This window comes from Rhipicephalus sanguineus, chromosome 9 (assembly GCF_013339695.2).
Source record: "Rhipicephalus sanguineus isolate Rsan-2018 chromosome 9, BIME_Rsan_1.4, whole genome shotgun sequence".
NCBI lineage: Eukaryota > Metazoa > Arthropoda > Arachnida > Ixodida > Ixodidae > Rhipicephalus > Rhipicephalus sanguineus.
In genome coordinates this window covers 153,548,952-153,573,118 of record NC_051184.2, presented here as the reverse complement: position 1 = coordinate 153,573,118, position 24,167 = coordinate 153,548,952, and the positions used below count along the sequence as shown (strand labels likewise).

The window sequence follows — 24,167 nt, the reverse complement described above, 5'->3', positions numbered from 1 at the left end:
CGCGCGAATGTTCCAGCTTTGTCTAGAGATAACACCGCCACCAGCGATATTGCTGGAAAGTTCGATAGCGCCTGTATAAAAGCCGACGCGCTTGATCGCTTGTCAGTTGATCGACGGTCGACGTTCTGTCCGCCGCTATCAGTGTATTGCTGTAGTTTGACTATCAGTTTCTCGGCCACAAGTTCGGCCAAATAAACAATTTCACCTCGGACCTGCTGACTGCTGTCTTCGTCGACGTCACGACTACGTGACATCTGGTGGAGGTGCTGCTTCTTCCATGATCCGGACGCCCCCGCGAAGCGCTGACCCAAGCCCAAGCCGCGAGGAGGACGACGGCAAAGAAAACCCGGATCGTCGAGCAAGCCGCAGGCAACAAGGTCTACCGCCAGAGCACGGGCCTCTACCTGAAAAGACCCGGCAAACAAAGATCCTGACCTCGACCTCAGCGACGATGACAGACGCTGTGCCGCCCGCACCGATCCTTCTCCGGACGCCCAAGGAGCCGCCAACCTTCCGCGGATCGTCGTTCGAAGACCCGGAAAGCTGGCTCGAAGCCTACGACCGAGTCGCGATTTTCAATGCCTGAACCAGCGAAGACAAGCTACGGCATGTCTATTTCGCTTTGGAAGACGCCGCTCGGACCTGGTTCGAGAACCAAGAGCGAAGCCTGACAACATGGGACATCTTTCGCACCAGGTTCCTCGTGACATTCACGAGCGTCGTCAGGAAAGAGCGTGCTGAGGTTCTGCTCGAGACCCGCGTGCAGATGCCGAACGAAAGCGTGGCGCTCTTCACGGAGGAGATGACAAGGCTGTTCCGTCATGCAGACACTGTCATGCCCGAGGACAAGAAGGTCCGCTTTCTTATGCGAGGAGTCAAACAGGAGCTCTTCGCCGGGCTGATGCGGAACCCCCCATCGACAGTTCAAGAATTCGTCTCGGAAGCAACGACCATCGAGAAGACGCTCGAGATGCGCACCCGGCAGTACAATCGCCGCGCATTTCAAGACAGCACAGCTGTTCATGGCCTCGGCTCCGACGACTTCCGCGAAACGATCCGAGCAATCGTGCGAGAGGAGCTGCGAAAGCTTGCGCCGTTTGCACAGCCCGAAGTTACGTCGATTGCTGACGTTGTACGCGAGGAAATCACACAGTCACTGGGTGTTCCTCAGCCGGCACTGCCGCACCTGCAAGCCATGAGCTATGCTGCTGCAGCCCGACGCAACGCCCCCCCTCCTCGCCCACGTCAAGACGCCGCGCCACCCCAGCAGTTCCGCCGCCAGGCACCACCGCCGCCACCACCGACGTCATATCGCCCGCCAGCCGGCCAGCGATCCGCACCGAGGAAGACCGACGTTTGGCGCGCCCCTGACAACCGCCCGCTCTGCTACCACTGCGGGGAGGCCGGCCACACGTACCGCCGCTGCCAGTACCGACAGATGGGACTACGCGGATTCGCCATCAACGCCCCGCGCCCGCAGCCAGGCGAACGGCCTCGCGACATCGACGACTACCTCACCGGAACACAGTGGCAAGAACGACGACCTTCCCGCTCGCCGTCGCCCGGCCGCTATATGTCACCGCACCGCCGGCCGTACACAGGCCCAAACCGGGGCCGGTCGCCTAGCCCGTATCCGGAAAACTAAGGGCAGCAACCGATGGAGGTGCGGTTGCTGTACGACGAACTACCGAAGATCCTCCGCCGCCGACGACGACGCCGCGACGAAACCTTCAGAACACGACGCGAACCAAACAGACCCCTGACGACGAAATCTCGCGGACTGAAGAAGACCCGACGACGCAACATGGAAGCAGCGGAACACACCGACGCAGCCGTGACCCGACGCCGCGACCCAACCGCAACGCAAGACGACGAACTAGCGACCTCGACGTTCTCGTCGACGGCCACAACGTCACCGCTCTCGTCGATACTGGAGCCGACTTTTGCGTCATCAGTGGGCCCTTCGCCACGAAGTTGAAGAAAGTTAAGACCGCTTGGGAAGGCCCCGAAATCCGCACCGCTGGAGGCCATCTAATAACGCCGTCTGGAGTCTGCACAGCAAGAGTCACAATCAATAATCGCACGTATCCTGCGAGTTTCGTGATCTTGCAACACTGCTCCAGGGACGTCATACTTGGCATGGACTTCTTAAACCATCACGGCGCCGTCATCGACTGAAGAACCAAATCGATAACCCTATCGTCGGACAAAACGACACCGCCGGATACGAGTCCATGTCAACATGCCCTGAACGTGCTCGAGGATCAAGTTACCATCCCGCCTCGCTCCAGCGTCATAATTTCCGTCAGCACCGAGAAAGCTGAAGACATCGAAGGTGTCATCGAGAGCGATCAGCGTTTGCTGCTAGACCGTGACATTTGCGTCGCAAGGGGCATTGCGCGGTTGCATGAAGGAAAAGGAAGCGTGATGCTAACGAACTTCAGCCAGGAATACAGACACCTGAGCAGGGGCACGACGATTGCATACATCGAAGAAATCTTGGCCGTCAGCGATGCGTTTGCCTTTTCAGATTCTAACGAAGCTACGACGACGATCCATGAGCCGCCCTTCGACGTAAACCCAAGTCTTCCCGCTCGCCGACAGCAACAGCTTCGACGCCTTCTGCAGGAATACAGGGACTGTTTCTCGTCGTCATCGCGGGTCCGACAAACGCCCCTTGCTAAGCACCGCATCATAACAAAAGAAAATGCTCGACCACTCCGTCAGAGTCCCTACCGGGTTTCGACGCGGGAACGGGAGGCCGTTAAGAAACAAGTCGATGAAATGCTACGCGACGACATCATCCAGCCGTCCAACAGCCCGTGGGCGTCTCCCGCGGTGTTAGTGAAGAAGAAGGATGGGACCCTACGTTTCTGCGTCGATTATCGTCGCCTGAACAAAATCACAAAGAAGGACGTATACCCTCTCCCACGGATAGACGATACCCTGGATCGACTCCACAACGCGAAATACTTTTCGTCGATGGACCTCAAGACCGGCTACTGGCAAATTGAAGTCGACGAGAGAGACCGAGAAAAGACCGCCTTTATAACACCGGACGGCCTGTTCGAGTTCAAGGTCATGCCCTTCGGTCTTTGCTCGGCACCTGCGACTTTCCAACGAGTCATGGATACTGTATTAGCTGGCTTGAAGTGGCAGACTTGCCTTGTTTACTTGGACGACGTCGTTGTGTATTCCTCGAACTAAAACGAACACCTCCAGCGACTTCAATCCGTACTTCAAGCAATCAAGAACTCCGGGCTCACCCTGAAGCCAGAAAAGTGCCGCTTCGCGTACGAGGAGCTCTTGTTTTTGGGTCACGTGATCAGCAAGACTGGCGTGCTCCCAGACCCGCAGAAAACAGCTGCCATCGCCGCTTTCCCGCCACCCACCGACAAGAAGGCCGTGCGCCGATTTCTTGGCTTGTGCGCCTATTACAGACGCTTTGTCAAAGACTTTTCACAGATCGCCGAGCCACTAACGCAGCTCACGAAGACCGACGTCGCATTCAGGTGGCAAACAGCGCAAGTCGAAGCATTTCATGAACTGAAACGACGCCTGCAGACACCTCCGATACTTGCGCATTTCGACGAATACGCCGATACGGAGATTCACACCGATGCAAGCAGCATAGGACTCGGCGCCGTCCTTGTGCAGCGGGCGGGCGGACTGGAAAGGGTTATCAGTTATGCTAGCCGGTCGCTGTCTAAAGCAGAGGTCAACTATTCCACAACAGAAAAGGAGTGTCTCGCCATCATCTGGGCTACGTCAAAGTTTCGCCCCTACCTCTATGGCAGGCCCTTCAAAGTTGTGAGCGACCATCACGCCTTGTGTTGGCTAGCTAACTTGAAGGACCCTTCAGGTCGCCTTGCACGGTGGAGCCTAAGACTTCAAGAATTTGACATTACTGTCGTGTACAAGTCCGGAAGGAAACACTCCGACGCCGACTGCCTGTCTCGTGCCCCCGTCGACCCACCAACGCCTGACGACCAGGATGATGACAGCTTCTTGGGAGCCATAAGTACCGAAGACTTCGCCGAACGACAGCGAGCCGACCCGGAACTGAAGGGTCTAGTGGAATACCTGGAGGGCAGGACCATCGTTGTCCCAAAAGTATTCAGGCGAGGATTGGCATCATTTTCCTTGAAAAACAACGTCCTCGTAAAGAAGAACTTCTCTCCGGCCCGAGCCAGCTACCTTATCGTTGTACCTTCGGGACTGCGACCAGAAATTTTGCATGCCCTGCACGACGACCCAACGGCTGGACACCTCGGACTTTCCCGAACGCTCGCACGAGTACAGGAAAAGTACTACTGGCCGCGCCTTGCCGCCGACGTCACTCGCTACGTAAGGACGTGCCGAGACTGTCAGCGACGGAAGACACCGCCCACAAGACCAGCAGGCTTCCTTCAGCCGATCGAGCCTCCTCGGCGACCATTCCAGCAGATCGGGATGGACCTCCTGGGGCCGTTCCCAACGTCGACTTGCGGAAATAAATGGATCGTCGTGGCTGGCGACTACCTCACCCGCTACGCCGAAACAAAAGCCCTGCCCAAAGGCAGTGCCGCTGAGGTAGCCAAGTTCTTCGTTGAGAGCATCGTCCTTCGACACGGCGCCCCAGAGGTCCAACGGCCTCACCGAGCGTCTAAATAAGACCATCGCCGACATGCTGGCGATGTACGTCGACGTCGAACACAAGACGTGGGACGCCATCCTTCCGTACGTGACCTTCGCGTACAACACGGCCGTACAGGAAACGACGCAGATGACGCCATACAAGTTGGTCTACGGACGGAGCCCCACAACAACGCTTGACGCCATGCTACCAAACGTGACCGACGAGGAAAACATCGACGTGACCACCTACCTACAGCGCGCCGAAGAAGCACGACAGCTCGCCCGCCTACGGATCAAGAACCAGCAGACGACTGACAGCCGCCGCTACAACCTTCGACGACGCCACATGGAATACCAACCCGGTGACCGTGTATGGGTATGGACGCCAATACGCCGACGAGGACTTAGTGAGAAGCTTTTTCGACGATACTTCGGACCGTACAGGGTACTTCGACGCCTCGGCGCACTCGACTATGAGGTTGTCCCTGACGGCATTACGAACTCTCAGCGGCGCCGTGCGCGACCTGAAGTCGTCCATGTCGTGCGCCTTAAGCCGTTTTTTGCGCGTTAGCGAGCCTGGGGACTCTATTTTTTTCCTTTGTTTTTTATTTGCATATGCACTTGTTTGTTTTTTTTTCTCTTCTATGTTCTTTCACAAGCATCGGGACGATGCTTTTTCAGAGGGGGCAATGCCACGCCCACTTCTTGTCTTGTTTTGATGTATTCGGGTTTGACCGGCAGGGACGGTTATCAACGCTCGACGCTGTCCGCGAAGTAGTGTTCTAGAAGCGTCGCGATTGTAGTAGATCGGTTTGTTAAGATTGCGCCCCGCACGCGAATGTTCCAGCTTTGTCTAGAGATAACACCGCCACCAGCGATATTGCTGGAAAGTTCGATAGCGCCTGTGTAAAAGCCGACGCGCTTGATCGCTTGTCAGTTGATCGACGGTCGACGTTCTGTCCGCCGCTATCAGTGTATTGCTGTAGTTTGACTATCAGTTTCTCGGCCACAAGTTCGGCCAAATAAACAATTTCACCTCGGACCTGCTGACTGCTGTCTTCGTCGACGTCACGACTACGTGACAATACCGTTATTTTACCGAGGTATCAGCGCGAAGGGGTGAGACTAATAATGGAAACTGAGCAAATAGTTTTGGCCACTGACCAATGTGTCAGCAAAGCATCATTATCATTGTCCAAAAAAAGAGTTAGAATATTTGAGCATGCCATGAATACATGTCCCTTCTTGTGCTGCATCATTCGCGTTTCTTGATGTATCGGTATCAATTTATTGCCCCGCCGTAATACGCGTATGCTTAAAGTGATACTACTGTACATGCGTTTTTTTTATTGCGATAGCAATTACATAGACACTATCGGCTGGTTTTTGCCTTCGCCGTCGCCGTCATGTATCGGATATGTATAGGTATGTATAAATAAAAGCCACACAGAAAAATAAAGCGGAAGAAAAAAATTTCCGAAGCGCGCCACCGGGATACGAACCTGCGCCCCTCGCTCCGCAGCGCGCCGCTTTAAACATCTCGGCCGCGCGCGACCGGTTGTTTAGATTCCTAACGACGAGATTTTTATATACTCCTGTGGCGACACACTGCGCACAAACCGGCGCAGCCTCCGCCTCGTCACTAGCTTGCCCGGCGTGACACGGTTGCATGCTGCACCACGCCCACGATAGCCCACGATAAGGGACAGCGCCACCGCAGCGTCACCGGATGCTTACGTCACCGACGGTGGCTATAAACCCAGGGTGCCAATCTCGGAACTTATCATTCCTTCGCTGCCCGGCTGAGCGCAGCGTCGGTATGCTCGTCCCGTTGCTGCTACTACGTTAAGAAACAGTCGTTGTGTTTTATGATGGGATGCGTCCTTCCCTCGACACGGCATCCCACACACCATTTAATGCTGTCGGCACGCAGAGGTCGGAGGTCCTTCAGCGTGTGCAGTATCACTCGCGTGATTGCCCCAAGGGCGCGCTTTAAAGCAACGCTCCTATATTTTCCTTTAGTTTACTGCGCTTGAGACGTTCACTAAAATGTGGCCCATTTCTGTAATCGCTCGCTATGTGAAACGCTGGGAAACAATGCGTCAAACGCCACCTCGTGGCAGGAGACTCAGAGGGGTCACTCCGCGCGCCGCAGTTTTCAAGAAAAAAAATCTGAGAGCGTTGGCTTTTAGCGCACTGCTCAAACACGAAGAAGTAACAACTGTGACAGTTGTTAGTTCGCGCTCGTCCTTTGTACACCTGTGGGTTCTTTTTCGAACGTTCTTCGGAGCTCTGCAAGTGTCGAGCTGTGACCGTTGTTAGTTCGCGGTCATCATGTGTGTGTTCTTTTCGTGAGTCCTTTGTGTTTGAGCGGTGTGCTGCAAGTATCGAGCTTCTCGCTGTTCTTCGTGTGACAATCTCATTTGTTGCTATCGCACTCATTGCTTCGTCGTTGCGGTGAAACTGACTTTTTCTTGTATAAGTATGACCACTCCCGGAAATAAGATTCTTATTGTTGAAAGTTGGCGCTTGTCTCGTCCTCTTCGTTTCTTGTGTCCATGTTTTGTTGCGGTATCTAGATAGCGTATGTTAGAGACCTCAGGAGAAGCACTAGCTATCGAGCGGTGGCGAGTACTTTAGGTGCAGCGTACCTTGCAACTTTGTGCTGTTGGCAGAACTAGGTAACGAACAAGCAAGAACAAAGGCATGGTCTACACTTGCCTTCTTCAGGTGGTATCGCGGTCCTCGGCTCCCGTGGCCGGTCTGCCTGGGATCGTTGGTATCCACCGGTTCAGGTGTACTGGTGCACGTGGGTGGCCTCTCCCTTTGCTCTGAAGGAGCTGCAGGAGGCGCCACAGTAGAAAAAGTACCCGTTGCGGGCGGCGCCATTTTCGGGAAAGCATTCCAGCAGCCAGACCCCGGGGCAGCTGTGGACGCCCGTGCCTTTCGCAGTCGTTCGGATGTATTGTTCTGGGACCCGTCTTCGGCTGACGGTCGCTGGAAATCACTGTGCCCGCTTCCTGAACCTAGGCATGGCAGTGGTGCTGCCGTCTGCATCAATGGTACGATCACCTAATAAATAGCTTAATTGGCATTCTTGTAAGAAGAACATCTGCTCAGAATACCAGAGCTGAGCTAGTTATACTCGCGGACAACTTTTCTTGGCAATGAAGGGAAGGCTACGGGAGCGGAGCTATTGCACATGTACTGCTCCGCGAAGTAGTCCGGTTCGGCACGCGTTTCGAAATTAGTTTAGGTTTGTGAACAATCCGTGCCTCCTGTGACGGCCATGTGATTCTTCGAGCGGCCGTCACAGGCTTAAACAGCCATTTGTTGGTGAAATTCGTCACAAGCTCCCTCGGCGAGTCGTCAGGAAAGCTGGAGGGTGACAAGCTCTCACCTGAAGTCAAAGACGCCATTTTGACTGTGAGGTGCACGTAAAAGGTACGATGTTTTCACAGGTGCAAAAACGCGAAATGACACTGCATAAAGGAAAACAAATGAAATTATCTCCTTGGTGCGCGCTGACCCTCTCTTCAAACAGCGCCCCGTAGAAAATAAAGCAATAATGTTTTTTTATTCTCACGCAGAAAAAACGGACGCAATTGTGAGACTATAATCTTCAGCGGAAGCACACGCGTAGTTTGGCTCTCTAGCCTTCCCTTCATTGCCAAGAAAAGTTGTCCGCGAGTATAGTAGGTATTTGTGTTAAAAGACTGAGCGCGCGAACAAGGACACGAGAGACGTCGAGACGACACAAACGCCGACTGCCAATCCAAAATGCGCACAACGGCGGATAAGAAGGTAGGTACGAAAGCTTATCTGCGCATGCCCAGGCAAGAGGTGATACATATCACCCGGCAGGCGTGGAGGCCTACGTGAAAGATAGCTGTTCACGCATTTGATTTCTTCTTTATGCGAGTTAGTCGATGGTTGGCACACGCATAGGCTACCATTACAATCGATATGTGAGGCCTCAATCATTAGACACGTTTCTTCATTCCTGTACCTGTATAACACTGCGTATTCATAGAATTTCGGCGGGCATTTACACGCTCGACAAACTAATGATAGATTAGGTTCGATGGTGAGATGGTGACTATAGATTAAATGATGACCCTCCGGTTAGCGATCTCTCCTGTTCCATTATGATTTTGGTTAACACAACCGACCCGTCTGTCCTGCGTAGAAGCGGCCGCGTCTAAAAGGAACCTTACACACCACAACTGTACGGCAATCGGCAAACTTGTGTCTTGACTTTTCTCTTGTGTCCGTGTTAGCATGGCCAGTCATTAGCATCAACACCTGTTCTACGCTGAGGTGCTCCGCGCTTACGGATCCCTGCAAAATCTTTCATGACATCACCATAATGTAAGCTTGAGCCTGAAGAAAGCAATTAGGCCACTTCGAAATGCTTCGATAAATGTCATCGAGAATGTTTAGTCAAACGTAGCAACCACGATGGAAATGATTTGATTGAAACATTCACAAATAACATTAATAATTACGGTACACACATGTTTTACCATGCATAACAGCTCAGCATGCCTGTTTTAGGGCAACAAGGTTTAAAGTAGTGTTCGCTGTGCTACTGAGACATGACCGAAGTATGTCCAAGTGTCAGTCGAAGAAGGCCTGCTCACACATGCATGACTATGGAAATACATGGCCCTGAAGGGAGAGGAAACTGGATTTGACAAGAATAACATTGCATAGTACTGTATATGCACTGCCTCTGTCTAAAACATGAGAAGACAGCGCAGTGTGAAGGCATCTTTGCGGTGCCGAACGAACTGGGTATCTTGTGCCAGCAAAAAATCCAGGTAAAGTTGCTAAGCCGATATTTGAAAAAAAAAAACGCAGCAACAAATATGCAGGTTGCAGTGCAAGCGTTTTATTTATGGCCTTGCTAAGTTCTGGAAGGATTAAATAGGCTTGAGAGACGGATGTGCAAATGATAGGTTACATAAGCGCAGAAACGAATTGACGAAAAAATACAACCACAGGGATTTTTTTATATTGTTGCTAAATATGTACAGCCGCAGTCCATGTTCTGAAGAGAACAGTATGCTATACGCGAAGGGGTGCGTATTATCTCGTCATATCATAAAAGCATAATAGGTGGCCAGAGCAGGTGATGAATATGGTAGCACACAGTCGATTTCTCATTCAAGTAAGGAAGAAGAATCATGAGGAAACCGTATATGAGCATCGAATTCATTTTTTCTGCTGGGAGCTGGTAATGTACGAATAATGCTTTGTATTCACCATCGTCTTCATCATGCACAACGTATGTTACATACACGAAGGCCTCTCGCAATGACCTCCAATTTGCCCCGTCTTGCGCGAGCTCATTCCACTTCATCCCTCCGAGCTTCTTGCTTTCGTCGCTCAATCTAACTCACTGCCGACCTCAGCTTCTTTTTCTTTCGCTTGGTGTCTGCTCCGTCGTTCTGAGCCCCTGATTTCTTTTCTACACATTACGTGACAGACCCAGGCCCACTTCCTTCATTCAATGTGGCCTGGAACATTAGCTACGCCTGTTTGTAGTTTCATTCTACTGTCTTGCGATCTCCTAATGCTGCGCCTACTATATTTCGTTCCATTGTGCGGCACGTGGTTCTTAACATTTTTTCGAGTTTTTTGTTACTCTCCGAGACTTTACCCTATATGTTAGAGCTAGAAATATTACAAGACAGCAGCACAGCTGTGGTCTCGACGACGTTTATTCGGCAGAGTCTCCTGACCAACTCTTCGAACGAAGAAGACGCCCCCAATGATGATGATTATATACAGGTGAAGAAGATGAAGGACGAACGCTGTGAATATTGTGCTCACACTAATTTCGCCCTAGCGCGGAAACGGTCAACGTGGCCACTGTTCATGGCTATGCTGTACCTCGTAGGAATGGTTTTAAGTGTGACACGTGAACAACCTCCGTGCCACGGCAACGACCATCGGAAGGCATGACAACGGGAGTGACCCGATAGTTCACGGGAGAAGTTTGCTCGACAATGGGGAGAGGCCAATAAAACGTGACTGAAACTTATCACACACAGGCCAGAAACTCGCGTTGGGGTCCACAGCAATACTTCGTCTCCGGGATTGAATTGAACGATGCGGTGACCGTCATTGTAGCGAGTCTTCTGCTCCTGTTGACTTGCCTCGGTATTGAGGCGGGTGTGGTGGCGACAAGTGGCCAGGCGAGAGATTAAGTGCGCACTCGATGACGCCGGCGAGTCGACGGGGACATCAAAAAAGGAGACGTCGAGGGGACATGTCGGTTGACGGCCATAGACAAGAAAGAAGGGGGAATAGCCCGTGGCGAGCTGCGAAGCGGTATTGTACGCAAAGGTCACGAATGGTAGGATGGTATCCCAGTTGGTGTGGTCGGTGTTGATATACATGAAGGTCATATCTGACAGAGTTCGGTGAAAGCGCTTTGTGAGGTCATTAGTCTGGGGATGGTAGCTGGAAGTCTTCTTATGGATGGTGTTACATGCGTGGAGAACGTGTTCGAGCAGTTTCGAGAGAAACGCTTTGCCGCGGTTACTCAAAAGGAGGCGCGGCGCGCCGTGTCGCAAAAAGATAGCTTCCAGGAAGAAAGTGGCGATCTTCTTTGTTAATCCTCAAGAGAGTGCAGCTGTTTCGGCGTACCTTGTCAAGTGGTCGACTGCAGTGACAATCTATCGCTTGGCGCTGGCTGATATTGGCAGTGATCCGTATTCGTCGATGCCAACGACTTCGAATGGAGCGTCAGGACATGGAAGAGGTTGTAACAGTCGAGCCGGAGATGAAGTGGGTTGTTTGCGGCGCTGGCAGAGCGAGCGTGACGCAACGTATTGTACCACGGAGGTGGAGAGTCCAGGCCAGAAAAACGTCTGCGGATGCGCTCATAGGTTTTGTGCAAGCCGAGATGACCAGCCTTGGGGTCGTCGTGAAATGCTTACAGTATTTGTGCTCTGAGTGAACGAGGAGCAACGGGAACCCAACGATGTCCTTGGGGGTGGAAGACATAGCAGTATAGGACTGAGTTTTCAATCTTGAAGTTCTGCAACTGGCGACGGGCGCTGGCGTTAGGAGGATGAAACGAGCCGTGAAGGCGTTGCATAATAAAGTGGCAGTAAGCGCGTCGCTGCGTTGGTGAGACGCAAACGTCTCGTTGCGGAAAGAAGGAAGCACATTGAGAGCGGCGAGCGAATGAATTGATGAAGACGTGTTGACGGAGTCGCTCACGCATGACGACAGGCTGGGCATGTTTGACGACAGAGGTAATGGACAACAGCTAAGGGCATCTGCATCATTGTGTTTCTTGCCGGATTTGTCCGGAACGTCGAAGTCGTATTCTTGAAGCCGAAGTATCCAGCGACCGAGACGTCCAGACAAATTCTATAACATCGACAACCAGTACAAAGCATGGTGGTCAGTCACGACTGTAAAGGGGCGGCCGTGGAGGTAAGGTCGAAATTTCCGAATAGCCCAGACAACGGCGAGACACTCCTGCTCAGTGATGGTGTAGTTTTTCTCGGCTGATGTGAGGATACGACTTGCGTATGCGATCACGCGTTCGCCAGAACGCTCATGTCGTTGCAAAAGAACAGCGCCGACTTTATGACCGTTGCCGTCAGTATGGAGGAGAGTGGGTGCGGTGTCATCGAAATGACAAAGCACTGGCTCAGACGTGAGGGCACGTTTCAAGGTGTCAAAATTCATTTGGCAATCGTCCGACCGTACGTATGACGTTCCCGAAGAAAGGAGTTGGTGAAGCGGTGCGGTAATGGCGAAGTCACGTAGAAAGCGCCGGAAGTAACTGGCGAGGCCAAGAAAGCTGCAGAGCTATTTGGAGCGGTGAAGCGTCGGGAAGCGAAGAACGGCGGCAGTCTTGTCGGGGTCAGGCCGAATGCCGTCTTTGCTTACGAGATGTCCTATTACTTTAATAGTTTTGCTGGCAAAGTGGCACTTTTTGGTATTCAGCTGGAGACCAGCAGCTACAAGACACGCCAGAACTTCGTCTAGGCGCTGCAGGTGTTGTGCGAATGTTGAAGAAAATATCACTATGTCGTCAAGGTAACATAAGCACGTCTTCCACTTAAGGCCCCGCAGTAGAGTGCCCATCATTCGTTCAAAAGTTACTGGCGCATTGTAGAGGCCGAAAGGCATGACGTTAAATTCGTAAAGTCCGTCGGGTGTGGCAAAGGCGGTTTTTCCTTGTCGTCTTCGTGCATAGGAATTTGCCAGTAACCCGTGCGTAGGTCAAGGCTGGAAAAATATTGCGCTCCTTGCCAGGAATCTAAGGCATCATCAGTGTGAGGCAGGGGATATACGTCTTTTCTGGTTATTTTGTTCAAGGCACGGTAGTCAACGCATAATCGCACCGAGCCGTCTTTCTTGCGCACTAGAACGACAGGTGACGACCAAGGGCTCGTGGAGGGGTGGATATTATTTTGCTTGAGCATATCGGCAACGTGCTTGTCGATGATCTCGCGTTCACTAGTCCCGTCGGTGTGTATGCTAGAGCTGCCGCCGATGTCCGCCCTAAAATAGAGGAATGTACGTCGAAGGAAGATTTATGTTTCGACAACAACGCCAATAGTTCGTCTGCTTGCGGCGGAGTCATATCCGTGCTTATTGAATTGGCGAGAGCCGTAGTTGGTGGAGCAGTTGTAGGTGAGCGGGGTTGCACCACACTGGTACAGCGACTATAGAGACAGGTTGGGTGTCCACACCGTAAGCTGCAGCAGTGACTCTAGGAAGAACAATCGGCTCGTTGGTGATATTGAGTACAGCGAGAAAGGCGGTGCCGCTTGTGAAGCGAACAAGACTCGATGCTAGTCTAATTCCTCTAGATATATACCGGGCTGATGGAGCGACTAGAACAACACCGTGGTCAATGAAGTCTGAAACAATCGTAAGAACTTGCTCGTGGCCAGGCGGCACCACAAAATCTTTGAAGGCTTGTAGGCGGTGACGCGACCAATATTTCGGGTCGGTATCATCAGTCTCTCGCATTTGTAGGAGGCGTTGTCCACATGAGATGGAAGTGGCCGCGTCAGAAAGTCCCATCCCAAAATAAGCATATAAGCGCAGGAAGGCAACACGGCGAACTGAATATGGTGGCGGATACCATCAATGAAAACTCGAACGGTGCACTGTGCTGATGGTCGTACCTTGAAGTCGCTTGCGCTACGTAAGGGTGTGTCATTATAAGGTGTGGTAATCTTACGTAGACGAGAACACAAATCCGCATGAATAACAGAAATAGCGACCCCCGTGTCCACCAATGCTTGAGTAAGCACCCCTTCAGCATACACTAGTAACAAATTGGCTGGGCCCTCTGGAGGTGTCGGTGTTTGTCCGAGCGATGCAGCTTTTTCCTCCAAAAGCTGCATCAGCTAGTTTTCCGAGCGGTAGTCAAAGATAGGGGTGACCGGTCTTCGAGGTAATGTTGAGCGTCGCAGAGGGGAAGGCGAGCGGCAGCGTCCCGGACGGCAGGTGCGAGGTGCGTGGGGTGGAGAAGACGGAGACAGGGAACGTGTTGAAGAGGTGGCGCTGGTACTGGCGAGGAGAGGGCGTCGAATCCCTTTCGTAAAAGTCGTAGCCGCGGCGTTCGTCCTGCTGGCGTTTGCGACAAAGTTACGAAATATGGCCCCGAATACCACAATAATAACCTATTGGGCGAGACGAGCGCCAGGGGCCGTAGAATGCAGGAGGAGGTGAGATAGGGAGGTTGCATGGCAGCGGTTTGCGCATACGTCGCGGGTGGAGTTGGTGGCGGCGGAGTGTCGGATGTGAGAGCGCAAGTCATGGATGACAGCTGCTCTTTGATGATGTCGCGCAGACCAGTAGACGAGGAGGGAGGCCGAGGGGTTGGCGCACATAATAGTCTTTGCGCTTAAAACTCTTCGTGAATCAGAGCACGAATCAACGTACGCAAGTCAGCATCCGAGGAAGGGCGGTTGTCAGAGATATCGGGGTGCAATAGGATGGCTTGCAGTTCATCAAGATGTTGACAAGCCGTGACGACATCCTCGACGGTGGTGGGATTTTTGACGGCCACAGCGTTGAACGCGACGTGCCCTATACCTTTGAGGAGGTGCCGAGCACGATCAGCTTCTGTCATCGCCGAGTCCACGCGGCGGCAAAGGGCAAGGACGTCTTCGATGTACGAAGTGTACGTCTCCCCTGGGTGTTGGACACGCCCGTCAAGCTTTCGTTTCGAGACTTCAGAATGGATGTTTGGTGTCCCGAAAATCTTCCGGACTTGTTGAGCGAAGGTAGGCCAATCAGCGAAGCTGCTCTCGTGGTTAAAAAACCACGTTTTTGCTACGTCGCACAGATAGAAGGCGACGTGACGAAGTTTTTGAGGTTCGTCCCATTGGTTGTACACACTTGCCATGTCATACTCCTTGAGCCATACTTCAACATCGTGGCGTGGGAAATCAGAGATGGGTGAGTCCCGCTGCCGGACGGTGACAGTCCATGCGGGACGGGTGGTTGGGGGGGACGGCGGACGGTCCGGGCAGCGTTTCTTGGGCCATGACAGCGGATAGGCGGAGCAAGCGGCGACCCGAACGAAGCTCCAGGGGAACCCGACGTCGTAGAGGACCTGGGGATCGAAAGCAACCTCCACCACTCTGCAAGACAGCAAAACAGTTATGATCTCGACGACGTTTATTCGGCAGTGTTGCCTGACCAACCCTTCGAACGAAGAAGACACTCCCAGTGATGATGATTATATACAGGTTAAGAAGATGAAGCAGGAATGCTGTGACTATTCTGCTCACAATATCCAATTGTTCTATATTTTTCGTTTTAGGGAGATAGAAGTTGGCCTGTTAGGATTTGGTAATGCCGCCCGGACGTGACCCAACCCATCTTTATCCTTCGCTGGATCACCGTTTTATGAATGGGCTCCCCTGCTAGTACTTGACCGATGTGTATGCTCTTCTACAGTCTGCAATTCCATTTTCTTTTGCCAGGCTCTTAACCATTACACCTGTCTTCATCGCACTAATGTTAGGCCTACTTTAATACTTCCTCAGCATGTCATTAATCGTAATTTGCAATTCGTTGCCACCATTGCTGAAAAGCACTGTGTCGTCTGCAATCTTAGGCTGCGGAGATACTCCGCGTCATTTGTTATTCCTGTTTCTTCCAACTCCCGTCATTGGAATATTTCTAGGCTTACATGGAACAGCATTGGAGAGATCGTGTCTCCTTGTCTGACGCCATTCTAGATCGCGATTTTATTGTGGTTCTTGTGGAGTGTTTATAGGTGTTTGCTAGGGTATTTACATATGTTTCCAGTACTAGTTCATGAGCCAAGACTGCTGACATGTCTACTAAGCTGAATGCCTTTTGGTGTAGATGTATAAATTGTTACGCTAATGCACGTGCCTATTGGAGGTGTGGACAGAGTGTAATGTAGAACGTGATGCCCGTTAATAACACAGCTGCTGGAAGTGTATCACCCTCTGCTCGTGTTTGTGACTCTTGCTGTCCAAATTTATCAGGGATATAACGTTAGGCAAGAGAAATAGATGAAAAGGAAACGCAGGGAGCTTAACGTTAGGCAAACCTTAGGCAATGATTATGTCTGGTGAAGGAGCTTCCGTAAATGGTATTGAGGGTTTCAAGTTCGTGTATACCATTTCAGCATGCCTCAACTGAACACTAGGCATGAGGCACAGACGAGCCCTCTTTATATTTTGTGCAAGAAACGATGTCCAGTTTTTCTTACATAGCTCCTGGCATTTCCAGAGGACACCCTGTACGTCCTAGGCGGCCTCTCTACCTTCTCAGAAAGGGCCCCTCTGGAGGTGCTGGCAGCGTCCACAGCAGACTCAAGTGACCGCTCTTTCTACCGAGCCTGCAAACTGCCGGGTCCTATCGTGGGGTCTCTCGCACTGCCGCTGCCAGATGTCGCCACTATACCAGTCACTCGTCGGCGATCTTCGTCATCTTGATGCGAACATCTATCCACATGTCGTCATAACTCCTGCCCGTTGGCGTTTCTTCGTGGAAAAGAAAATAATGAGAAGTGGCTCCCGCTCACACTTCCTTTTATGTAAATTTTGGGCAGGTATGCCCCAGCATAGTATTAATGCGCGGGTCTATTCGGTTGAGGCTCGCATTAACAATGATTATTAAGCTGATACAATGCTCATAAGTGTATAACGCCACGCTCCTTATTCTGCCTAACACAAGGCTACGCGCGTGCAGTAACAGCATCCGCTTGTAGTGAGAGTAGCCTAGCCAAGCTCCCATCCTTTCAGGAAACTGTCCATTCCGTTATGTCAATAGCACAATCCTAAACAGTGTAACATAACGCGCCCTTCTGATCCGAAATATATTCACCTAGCACGCGTTTAAGCTCACATGCTTTGCCTCCTGTCACAGCGCGCGCTGACGCACTACGAGTTGGGCACAGCGCAAGAAGTCATATTGTGAGTAATGGGAAACAAGGAGACAGACGCGAGCAAAATTAGCCGTGACAACTCCGATCACTCACTCCAAGGCAACTTTGTCCGAGTTAGACAGTTATTGAAGTGTACATGCTTTAAACGTTCGAACCATTCCAGTCCGTCAACGTGGGTGACCAAGGCAGCTTACGGACGCAAAATGTAATCGTTTTACGCAAAGGTGGCGGCGCTAACGAGCTCTCGAATTATAGGCCAATATTCCTTCTGCCACTATTTTCTAAATGTTTGGAAAAGCTAATACATTATAGAATGATTACTTTTATAAGTAATAGAATGATTACTTTTATAAGTGATTCCGACAACATAAATCATTCTACTTTGCCGAAAAATTTAAGCCATTATGGTTTTCATGGTGTGCTTTGGGGCTGCTCACTTTTTACCTAAAACATCGCCAACAACAGGTTTTCGTTAATCATCACGCCTCAGATTTCAAGGCACTAAGTGCCGGTGTTCCGCAGGGTAACATTATGCGGCCCCCTTTGCTCTGCCTGCATATTAATTACTTACCTAGAATCAATGATTCCGCACGATCCATATTATACGCAGATGACATTACACTACTCTTCACCGCACGCCATGTTGCTGATGTAATAAATGACGCCAATCACACGTTATCGATACTATCATCATGGAGTGCTGACAATTCTCTGAAAATAAACGTTACAACGAACACTGTTTTGTTCAGACCCAAAAGCCACAGAATGGACGCTCAGACTGGATTACACTATGAAAATTCACCTATTGAAATAGTGCCTTCATTAAAGAGTCTCTGTGTTTTCTTTAAGGGACACATGTATTGGAATAAGCACACTGAACGAATCGCAGGTGACATTTCATGGGTTTCTCGTATACTCAATAAATGCAAATACTATTTGCCAAGATGTTATTTATAACAGCCAATATGTATCGCATATAATGTATTCCTACTGAGTGTGGAGTGCGACGACGCTGGTTAACATAAGAAATCTTCGCATAATCCAGAAAAAAGTGGTCCGTGCCATCAGGAACACGCCACATCAGTCACACTGAACTGTTCTTTCTTCAGTTGAACTTAGTTCCGCTTCCACTACCGTACGAAAAGACGCTGTCTAAACGCTATCCCAATGGTGTTGCCAGGAATAACGACTGGTAACGCAACCTTTCTTGTCTAAAAGAAAATAAACTACGCCTTACTGAAGAATGGGAACTCCCGCGCACTAGAAATAACTATGGTCAGTGCTGGGCAGTATCGAAGATACATGTATCTTAGATACTATCTTAGATACTCTTTGGGTATCTTGTATTTGTATCGCGATACGTCTCACAAAACCAGTATCTGTATCTGTATTTCCGATGCATTCAATAATGTATCGTGTATCTTAAGATACAAGATACTGCTATAGAACAACCACTGTGCGAAACAATAAACGTTGGCTGAACTCCGCTTCTCAAGGTGATACTGCTGCCACAATGCCACCTGAATAAAACTAATGACCAGTGGCATTCTTTTATCTTTCTGCCAGAGTGCTCCAGCGAGCACAGGCGACTAGGTCTACGCGTCGCTATTCGTGGAGCAGACTCACGTGATGGCACTCGATCCACCTCGACAAGAACGGGCGCGCGAACGTATACGTGCATCCGACGTTTTTTTCCTCGATGTTTTCTTTCTTTTTAATTGTGTCGGTGCCATGACACTTGTTCGTAGCCACTGTACTGTGCTGAGTACTCCAATGCGTGCGGCGTCTTTCGCTCAAATTCTGATGCCGCTATAGTGTCGTTCAAATTTGTCTTGCGTGGTGCTTATTTATTGCAAAGTCTCAATAATGCAAGATAGGGGTTGATTTACGTCTCGCGGCTATCACACATCAGCGATTTGAAAGATCTCGCGGTGTAAGCTTGATGATGAGATTGATTTATATGCAAATGAGATTCTAACAACCGTGACACCACCGGTGCCGATGCTAGATGCAGTAGAACAAGCATCTACGTAACAGAAGATATTATGGCGTACTGTGTCATTGTTCTTCCTGCTAAATTATTCAAGGACTTATTTTAATGATAATTTGATTTATAACACAATTGCTCTCTTTGCTGTACTCCGTTAGCATTACATGCATTACGTAGGCCTCGGTATAGTTCTTGCCCGTCTGTATACTGTGATATGTCTTTTGCAACCAGCCGCTAAAATACGTTCTTTGCTTTAGTCGTATTTTTTTAACTGTCTGCGTGAAAGGATGTAAAATAATCTGAGCGTGCGTAGAGTATGCAGTAACAATTCCGCTTACGATTTTGCAAAATAGCGAAATTATAATGCAAAATATAAGAAATGTTAAAAAATATTAGGAAGGTGGTTTGAGAAATATATAGTGCAAAGTACTCCGTTTTCCTCATGAACGTCCCCACGAGCCCCTTTATACTATTATACATCGCTACTGTTTTTTTTCTTTCAATTTTCTGTCCTTAACATCTAAGTTGAGGCAATCACTTTTCTATTGTCTGACCGTAACATCTAAGTGGACGGTAAATCATGCTTGTCATAGCTTCTAGAGGTGCCACCTTTATCGTATTGATACAGAGTGTTTTGCATAACTGGAACCGAATATTTACACAGAAGTAGTTAACCTCTACCGAATAAAACCAACTACATGGCTTAGCGTCATGTGGCTCTCGTTAGCGTATTTTTATATTGCGCTTAATTTCTTAATTAACTACGATGAAATATGCAACACTTCAGATATTCAATTTAGGGCCAAGTGCACTTTGTTAGGTTGTAGAGGACATTCAAAAACGACCAAACCGGCGCGTGGACCATGGTGAAATGAGCGGCCGCTGCTTTAGGTATCGGCTCCACAGTGCGTCAACATTTCTTAAGGCCGCACATGGCATAGCAAACGCCACCGTCCCTAAGAACCGATAGTTTGACGGTTCGCGCGCCGGTTGTTTCGCTCGAAGCAAGTTTCTGAGCGCTGCAGTACGGTAACGCATGAGCACAGTCACGTGATTTTATTTCACATTTCGAGGGCTGTCCTTAAAAAGCTGGAAAATATTCACCACGCACCGTGTACGACGCAAAAAAACAAAAAGAAATGAAACGGTCGTTTTTAAATGCGCTCTATTCGTGACGAAACGCACTCGGCCCAAAAATGAATATTAAAAATGTTCCATGATTGAGCTTATTTAATTAACCTTTTAGGCGCAATATAAAAAATGCCATAACGAGTGCCATATGACGGTAAACCATATGCCATTGGTTTCATTCAGTCGCAGTTAACCACTTGTATTTTAAATATGTATTTGGTTCAACTTACGTGAAACACACTGCATACTGAATGACTGTGATTGTTAATACGGAACCACCTTGCTCTTTGACTCAGGTATGTTCGTTTTCCTTTGTAGATAACCGTAATGCATTTTTTTACTTTTATTAATCAACAGGTAAGAACAGCTAGAAGTGGCAATAGTGCGAATAGCAGTGATATCCTGCGACGCTTTGTGCCGCTACAATACGTCTGAGACGTTTCTGTGCGCCACAAGTTCTCTTGGAGGAGAAAGGGTGAAAAGAGAGTCCCTCAACAATTTCAGTGTTATCAAAGGACTCTGGTAAAGGATAGGCCGTTAGTGAATATGTTGCTAGCGAATCCTTTACGCCAGAAGATAAGTAAGATGTGAAATATTATTGCACTTTTATGTCTTCAATGAACTGTGAGTGCCGACTCTCTTCGCACGATGGGTCGCAAAAAACATCCCTACCAGCGTTTCTGCTGCTCTACACCTGTAGGGTGATGCGCTATAACGAAAACGGTAATACGCTTACGGACAAGGTAAGACTGTACAGCGGTATTTGCGCCATCATGCGGAGGCTTCTTAATGACGTTATTACAGGTAGATGGCAACCAGCTAGCTGGTCGCCAAGTAGAGCAGCGATACGCATTATTACGAAAGTGTCAAGCAAAATGACCTCGCCGCGTATAAAGAGCGGTCATGTTAGGCAGCCAAACAAATCCCAGTAAGTTAATTGTTTCGGAATGAAACTGGTATGCTTTAAGCATGGTGTAAGAAGTGGCTTTGAGCAAGAATGACAGAACTTTCGGGATGCAATCAGATTTTTCATTACAATTAAACAAAGTTTGTCGCAGTTACGAAATTTTCAAGTAAACGCTTTTGTACATACGCCTTTGCTGCTTCATTTTATAGATCTATAATCGCGAATTTGCAAATGTATCGAAGTATCTTAAGATACAATTGGGAAGTATCGTATCGGATACATTTTTTCGGGGAGTATCTTGTATCTGTATCTCAAATACTTCTTGCCAGAGTATCTTGTATCGTATCGCGATACAATTTCAAAGTATCTTTGCCCAGCCCTGACTATGGTAAACGGATGTTACGCTACACATTGTCATACCATTTAATCAATGTTTATTAGCTTGCGAATTTTCTTCTTCACGGAGAAGAAGCTTGGCAACATTTCCTTAAGAAAAAGGTGTGGGGTGTTATTATCGGGTACTATATCATTTCTATTGCTATAGCAATTGTATGGACACTCTCGGTTGATTTTTGTCGTCGCCTTCGCCGTCATGTCCCGGATATATATATATATATATATATATATATATATATATATATATATATATATATATATATATATATATATGTATTCATAAATATAAAAAGGCACAAAGAACAATAAAGCAGAAGAAAAAAATTCCAAAGCACCCGACCGGGGATTCTAACATCGACCCCTCGCTCTCCAGCCCGCTGCATTAGACAACTCGACCATGCCCATGCATGCGCCGGAGGCATAACGGCGAGCTATTTATATACACCATTTACCGCTGGTGGTAAGCAAATCTCGAAAGAGCTTCAGCGTGTTTTCTACCATTCGGCGCTCCTAATTTTCTTTAAATATGAAAACTGCCCTTGAGACGCGCACGACAAAGTGGCCCTTTTCTGTACCAACTCGTGATGTGGAAGGAAAAAAAACACCGGGCACACCTTACATCAGACGCCCCCGTGTAGCAGGAGACGCAGGGGGTCACTTCACGCGCCGCAGTTTAAAAGAAAAAGAAATATCTAAGAGCGCTCATTGTAGACACTTGCAGACGGAACGCTCCTAATTTTCTTTCAATTTGAATACTGCCCTTGAGACGCGCACGAAAAAGTGGAACTTTTCTGTACCAACTCGTGATGTGGAAGAAAAAAAAAGAACACCGGGAACACCTTGCGTCAGACGTTCCCGTGTGGCAGCAGACGCAGTGTGGTCACTCCACGCGCGGCAGTTTAAAAGAAACAGAAATATTTAAGAGCGTCTGATTCTCCATTGTTGACACTTGCAATACGTTTCTCAAGCACAAAGACCTAAAAACTGTGACAGTTGTTAGTTCACGCTTGCCCTGCCTGTGCGTTCTTTTCAGGCGTTCTTCTTTGTGCTTCAGCGGCGCGCTGCAAGTATCGAGCTGCTTGTCGTTCTTCGTGTGACATTCCAATTTCTTGCTATCGCATTCATTGCTTCGCCTAGCGGCAAAACTTGACTTTTTGTCGTTATGATTGTCCACATTTTTTATTCATTATTAACTTCTATTTGCGTGCGTATTATGACTACAACATATGTTTCATTCCTTACAGCGGTGTAACACTTTTTGTCGCTACGATTGTTCACATTTTTCAATCATTATTAATTTCCATTTTTCGTGCGTATTATGACTACAACACGCCATTACTTACAGCGGGGTTACATTGTATGTGCTGCATTGTATTAAAACAATGTTACATTGTACCTCAAGATGTGTTTCTCATGTAACATTGCATTATGTTATGCGATAGCACGTGTATTTTTTACGTAACATGTGATTCTTTTTATTGCTATCGCAATTATATGGATACTCTCGGCTCATTCTTGCTGTCGCCGTCATGTCCCGGATATGTATATGTATGTATAGATATAAAAAAGGCACAAAGAAAAATAAAGCAGAAAAAATACCAAAGCACCCGACCGGGGGATTCGAATCATCGACTCATCGCTCCCCCAGCCCACTGCATTAGACAAATGAACCATGCCCCATGCACGCGCCGGCGAAAGAACTGCGAGCTATTCTGAACAGTAGCGCAAAGAAGCACACGGACGGCAACAGATCAAGACGAGACACAGCGCTAACAACTCAGTGTTTATTGCACGTGATCGCATATATATAGACACACGATCACGTGCAATAAACACTGAGTTGTTAGTTAGCGCTGTGTCTCGTCTTGATCTGTCGCCGTCCGTGTGCTTCTTTTGCGCTACTGTTCTGAATTATGCACTACCAACTAGCCCATCAGTCTGTCCTTTTGAGCTATTTATATACACCGTTTACCGCTGGTGGTAACAAAATCTCAGATGAACTTGAGCATGTTTTCTATCGCGCAACGCTCCTAATTTTCTTTCAGTTTGAAAACTGCCCTTGAGACGTGCACGACCAAGTGGTTCTTTTCTGTACCCACTCGTGATGTGGAAGAAAAAAAAACACCGTGCACACCTTACATTAGACGCCCACGTGTGGCAGGAGACGCAGGTGGTCACTCCACGCGCCGCAGTTTAAAAGAAAAAGAAATATCTAAGATCGTCTGTTTCTCCATTGTCAACACTTGCAGTCGCACCGCTCCTAATTTTCTTTCAATTTGAAAACTGCCCTTGAGACGCGCACGACAAAGTGGTTCTTTTCTGTACCCACTCGTGATGTGGAAGGAAAAAAAAACACCGCGCACTCCTTACATTAGACGCCCACGTGTGGCAGGAGACGCAGGTGGTCACTCCACGCGCCGCAGTTTAAAAGAAAAAGAAATATCTAAGAGCGTCTGTTTCTCCATTGTCAACACTTGCAGACGCCACGCTCCTAATTTTCTTTCACTTTGGAAACTGCCCTTGAGACGCGCGCGAAAAAGTGGCCCTTTTAGGGGCGAAGCTCCTTAAGGCGGCACCCGTTCGTCCCTCGTCGTGCTCGTAGTAGTGAGTAACAAGTCTTACCCTTTGACCTCCAAGGTGGTGCCGGTGGGAGATTTCTCCTGTGCGTTGTTGAACAATAAAAAATTCGCAGCGTGCGCGTTAACTAA

General features: G+C 49.1%; 1 protein-coding gene across 1 annotated transcript in view; it reads left to right on the top strand.

Moving 5' to 3' along the window:
• The window catches only part of LOC119405931 (beta-scruin), a 36,074-nt gene extending 19,454 nt beyond the window's left edge, over positions 1 to 16,620 (top strand). The window contains exons 4-5 of the mRNA XM_037672755.2: positions 7,348 to 7,679; positions 16,378 to 16,620. Of these exons, the coding sequence (XP_037528683.2) occupies positions 7,348 to 7,679; positions 16,378 to 16,583 (538 nt within the window). The 3' untranslated portion in view covers positions 16,584 to 16,620. The remainder of the gene's footprint in view (positions 1 to 7,347; positions 7,680 to 16,377) is intronic.
• The last annotated feature ends 7,547 nt before the right edge of the window (positions 16,621 to 24,167 follow it).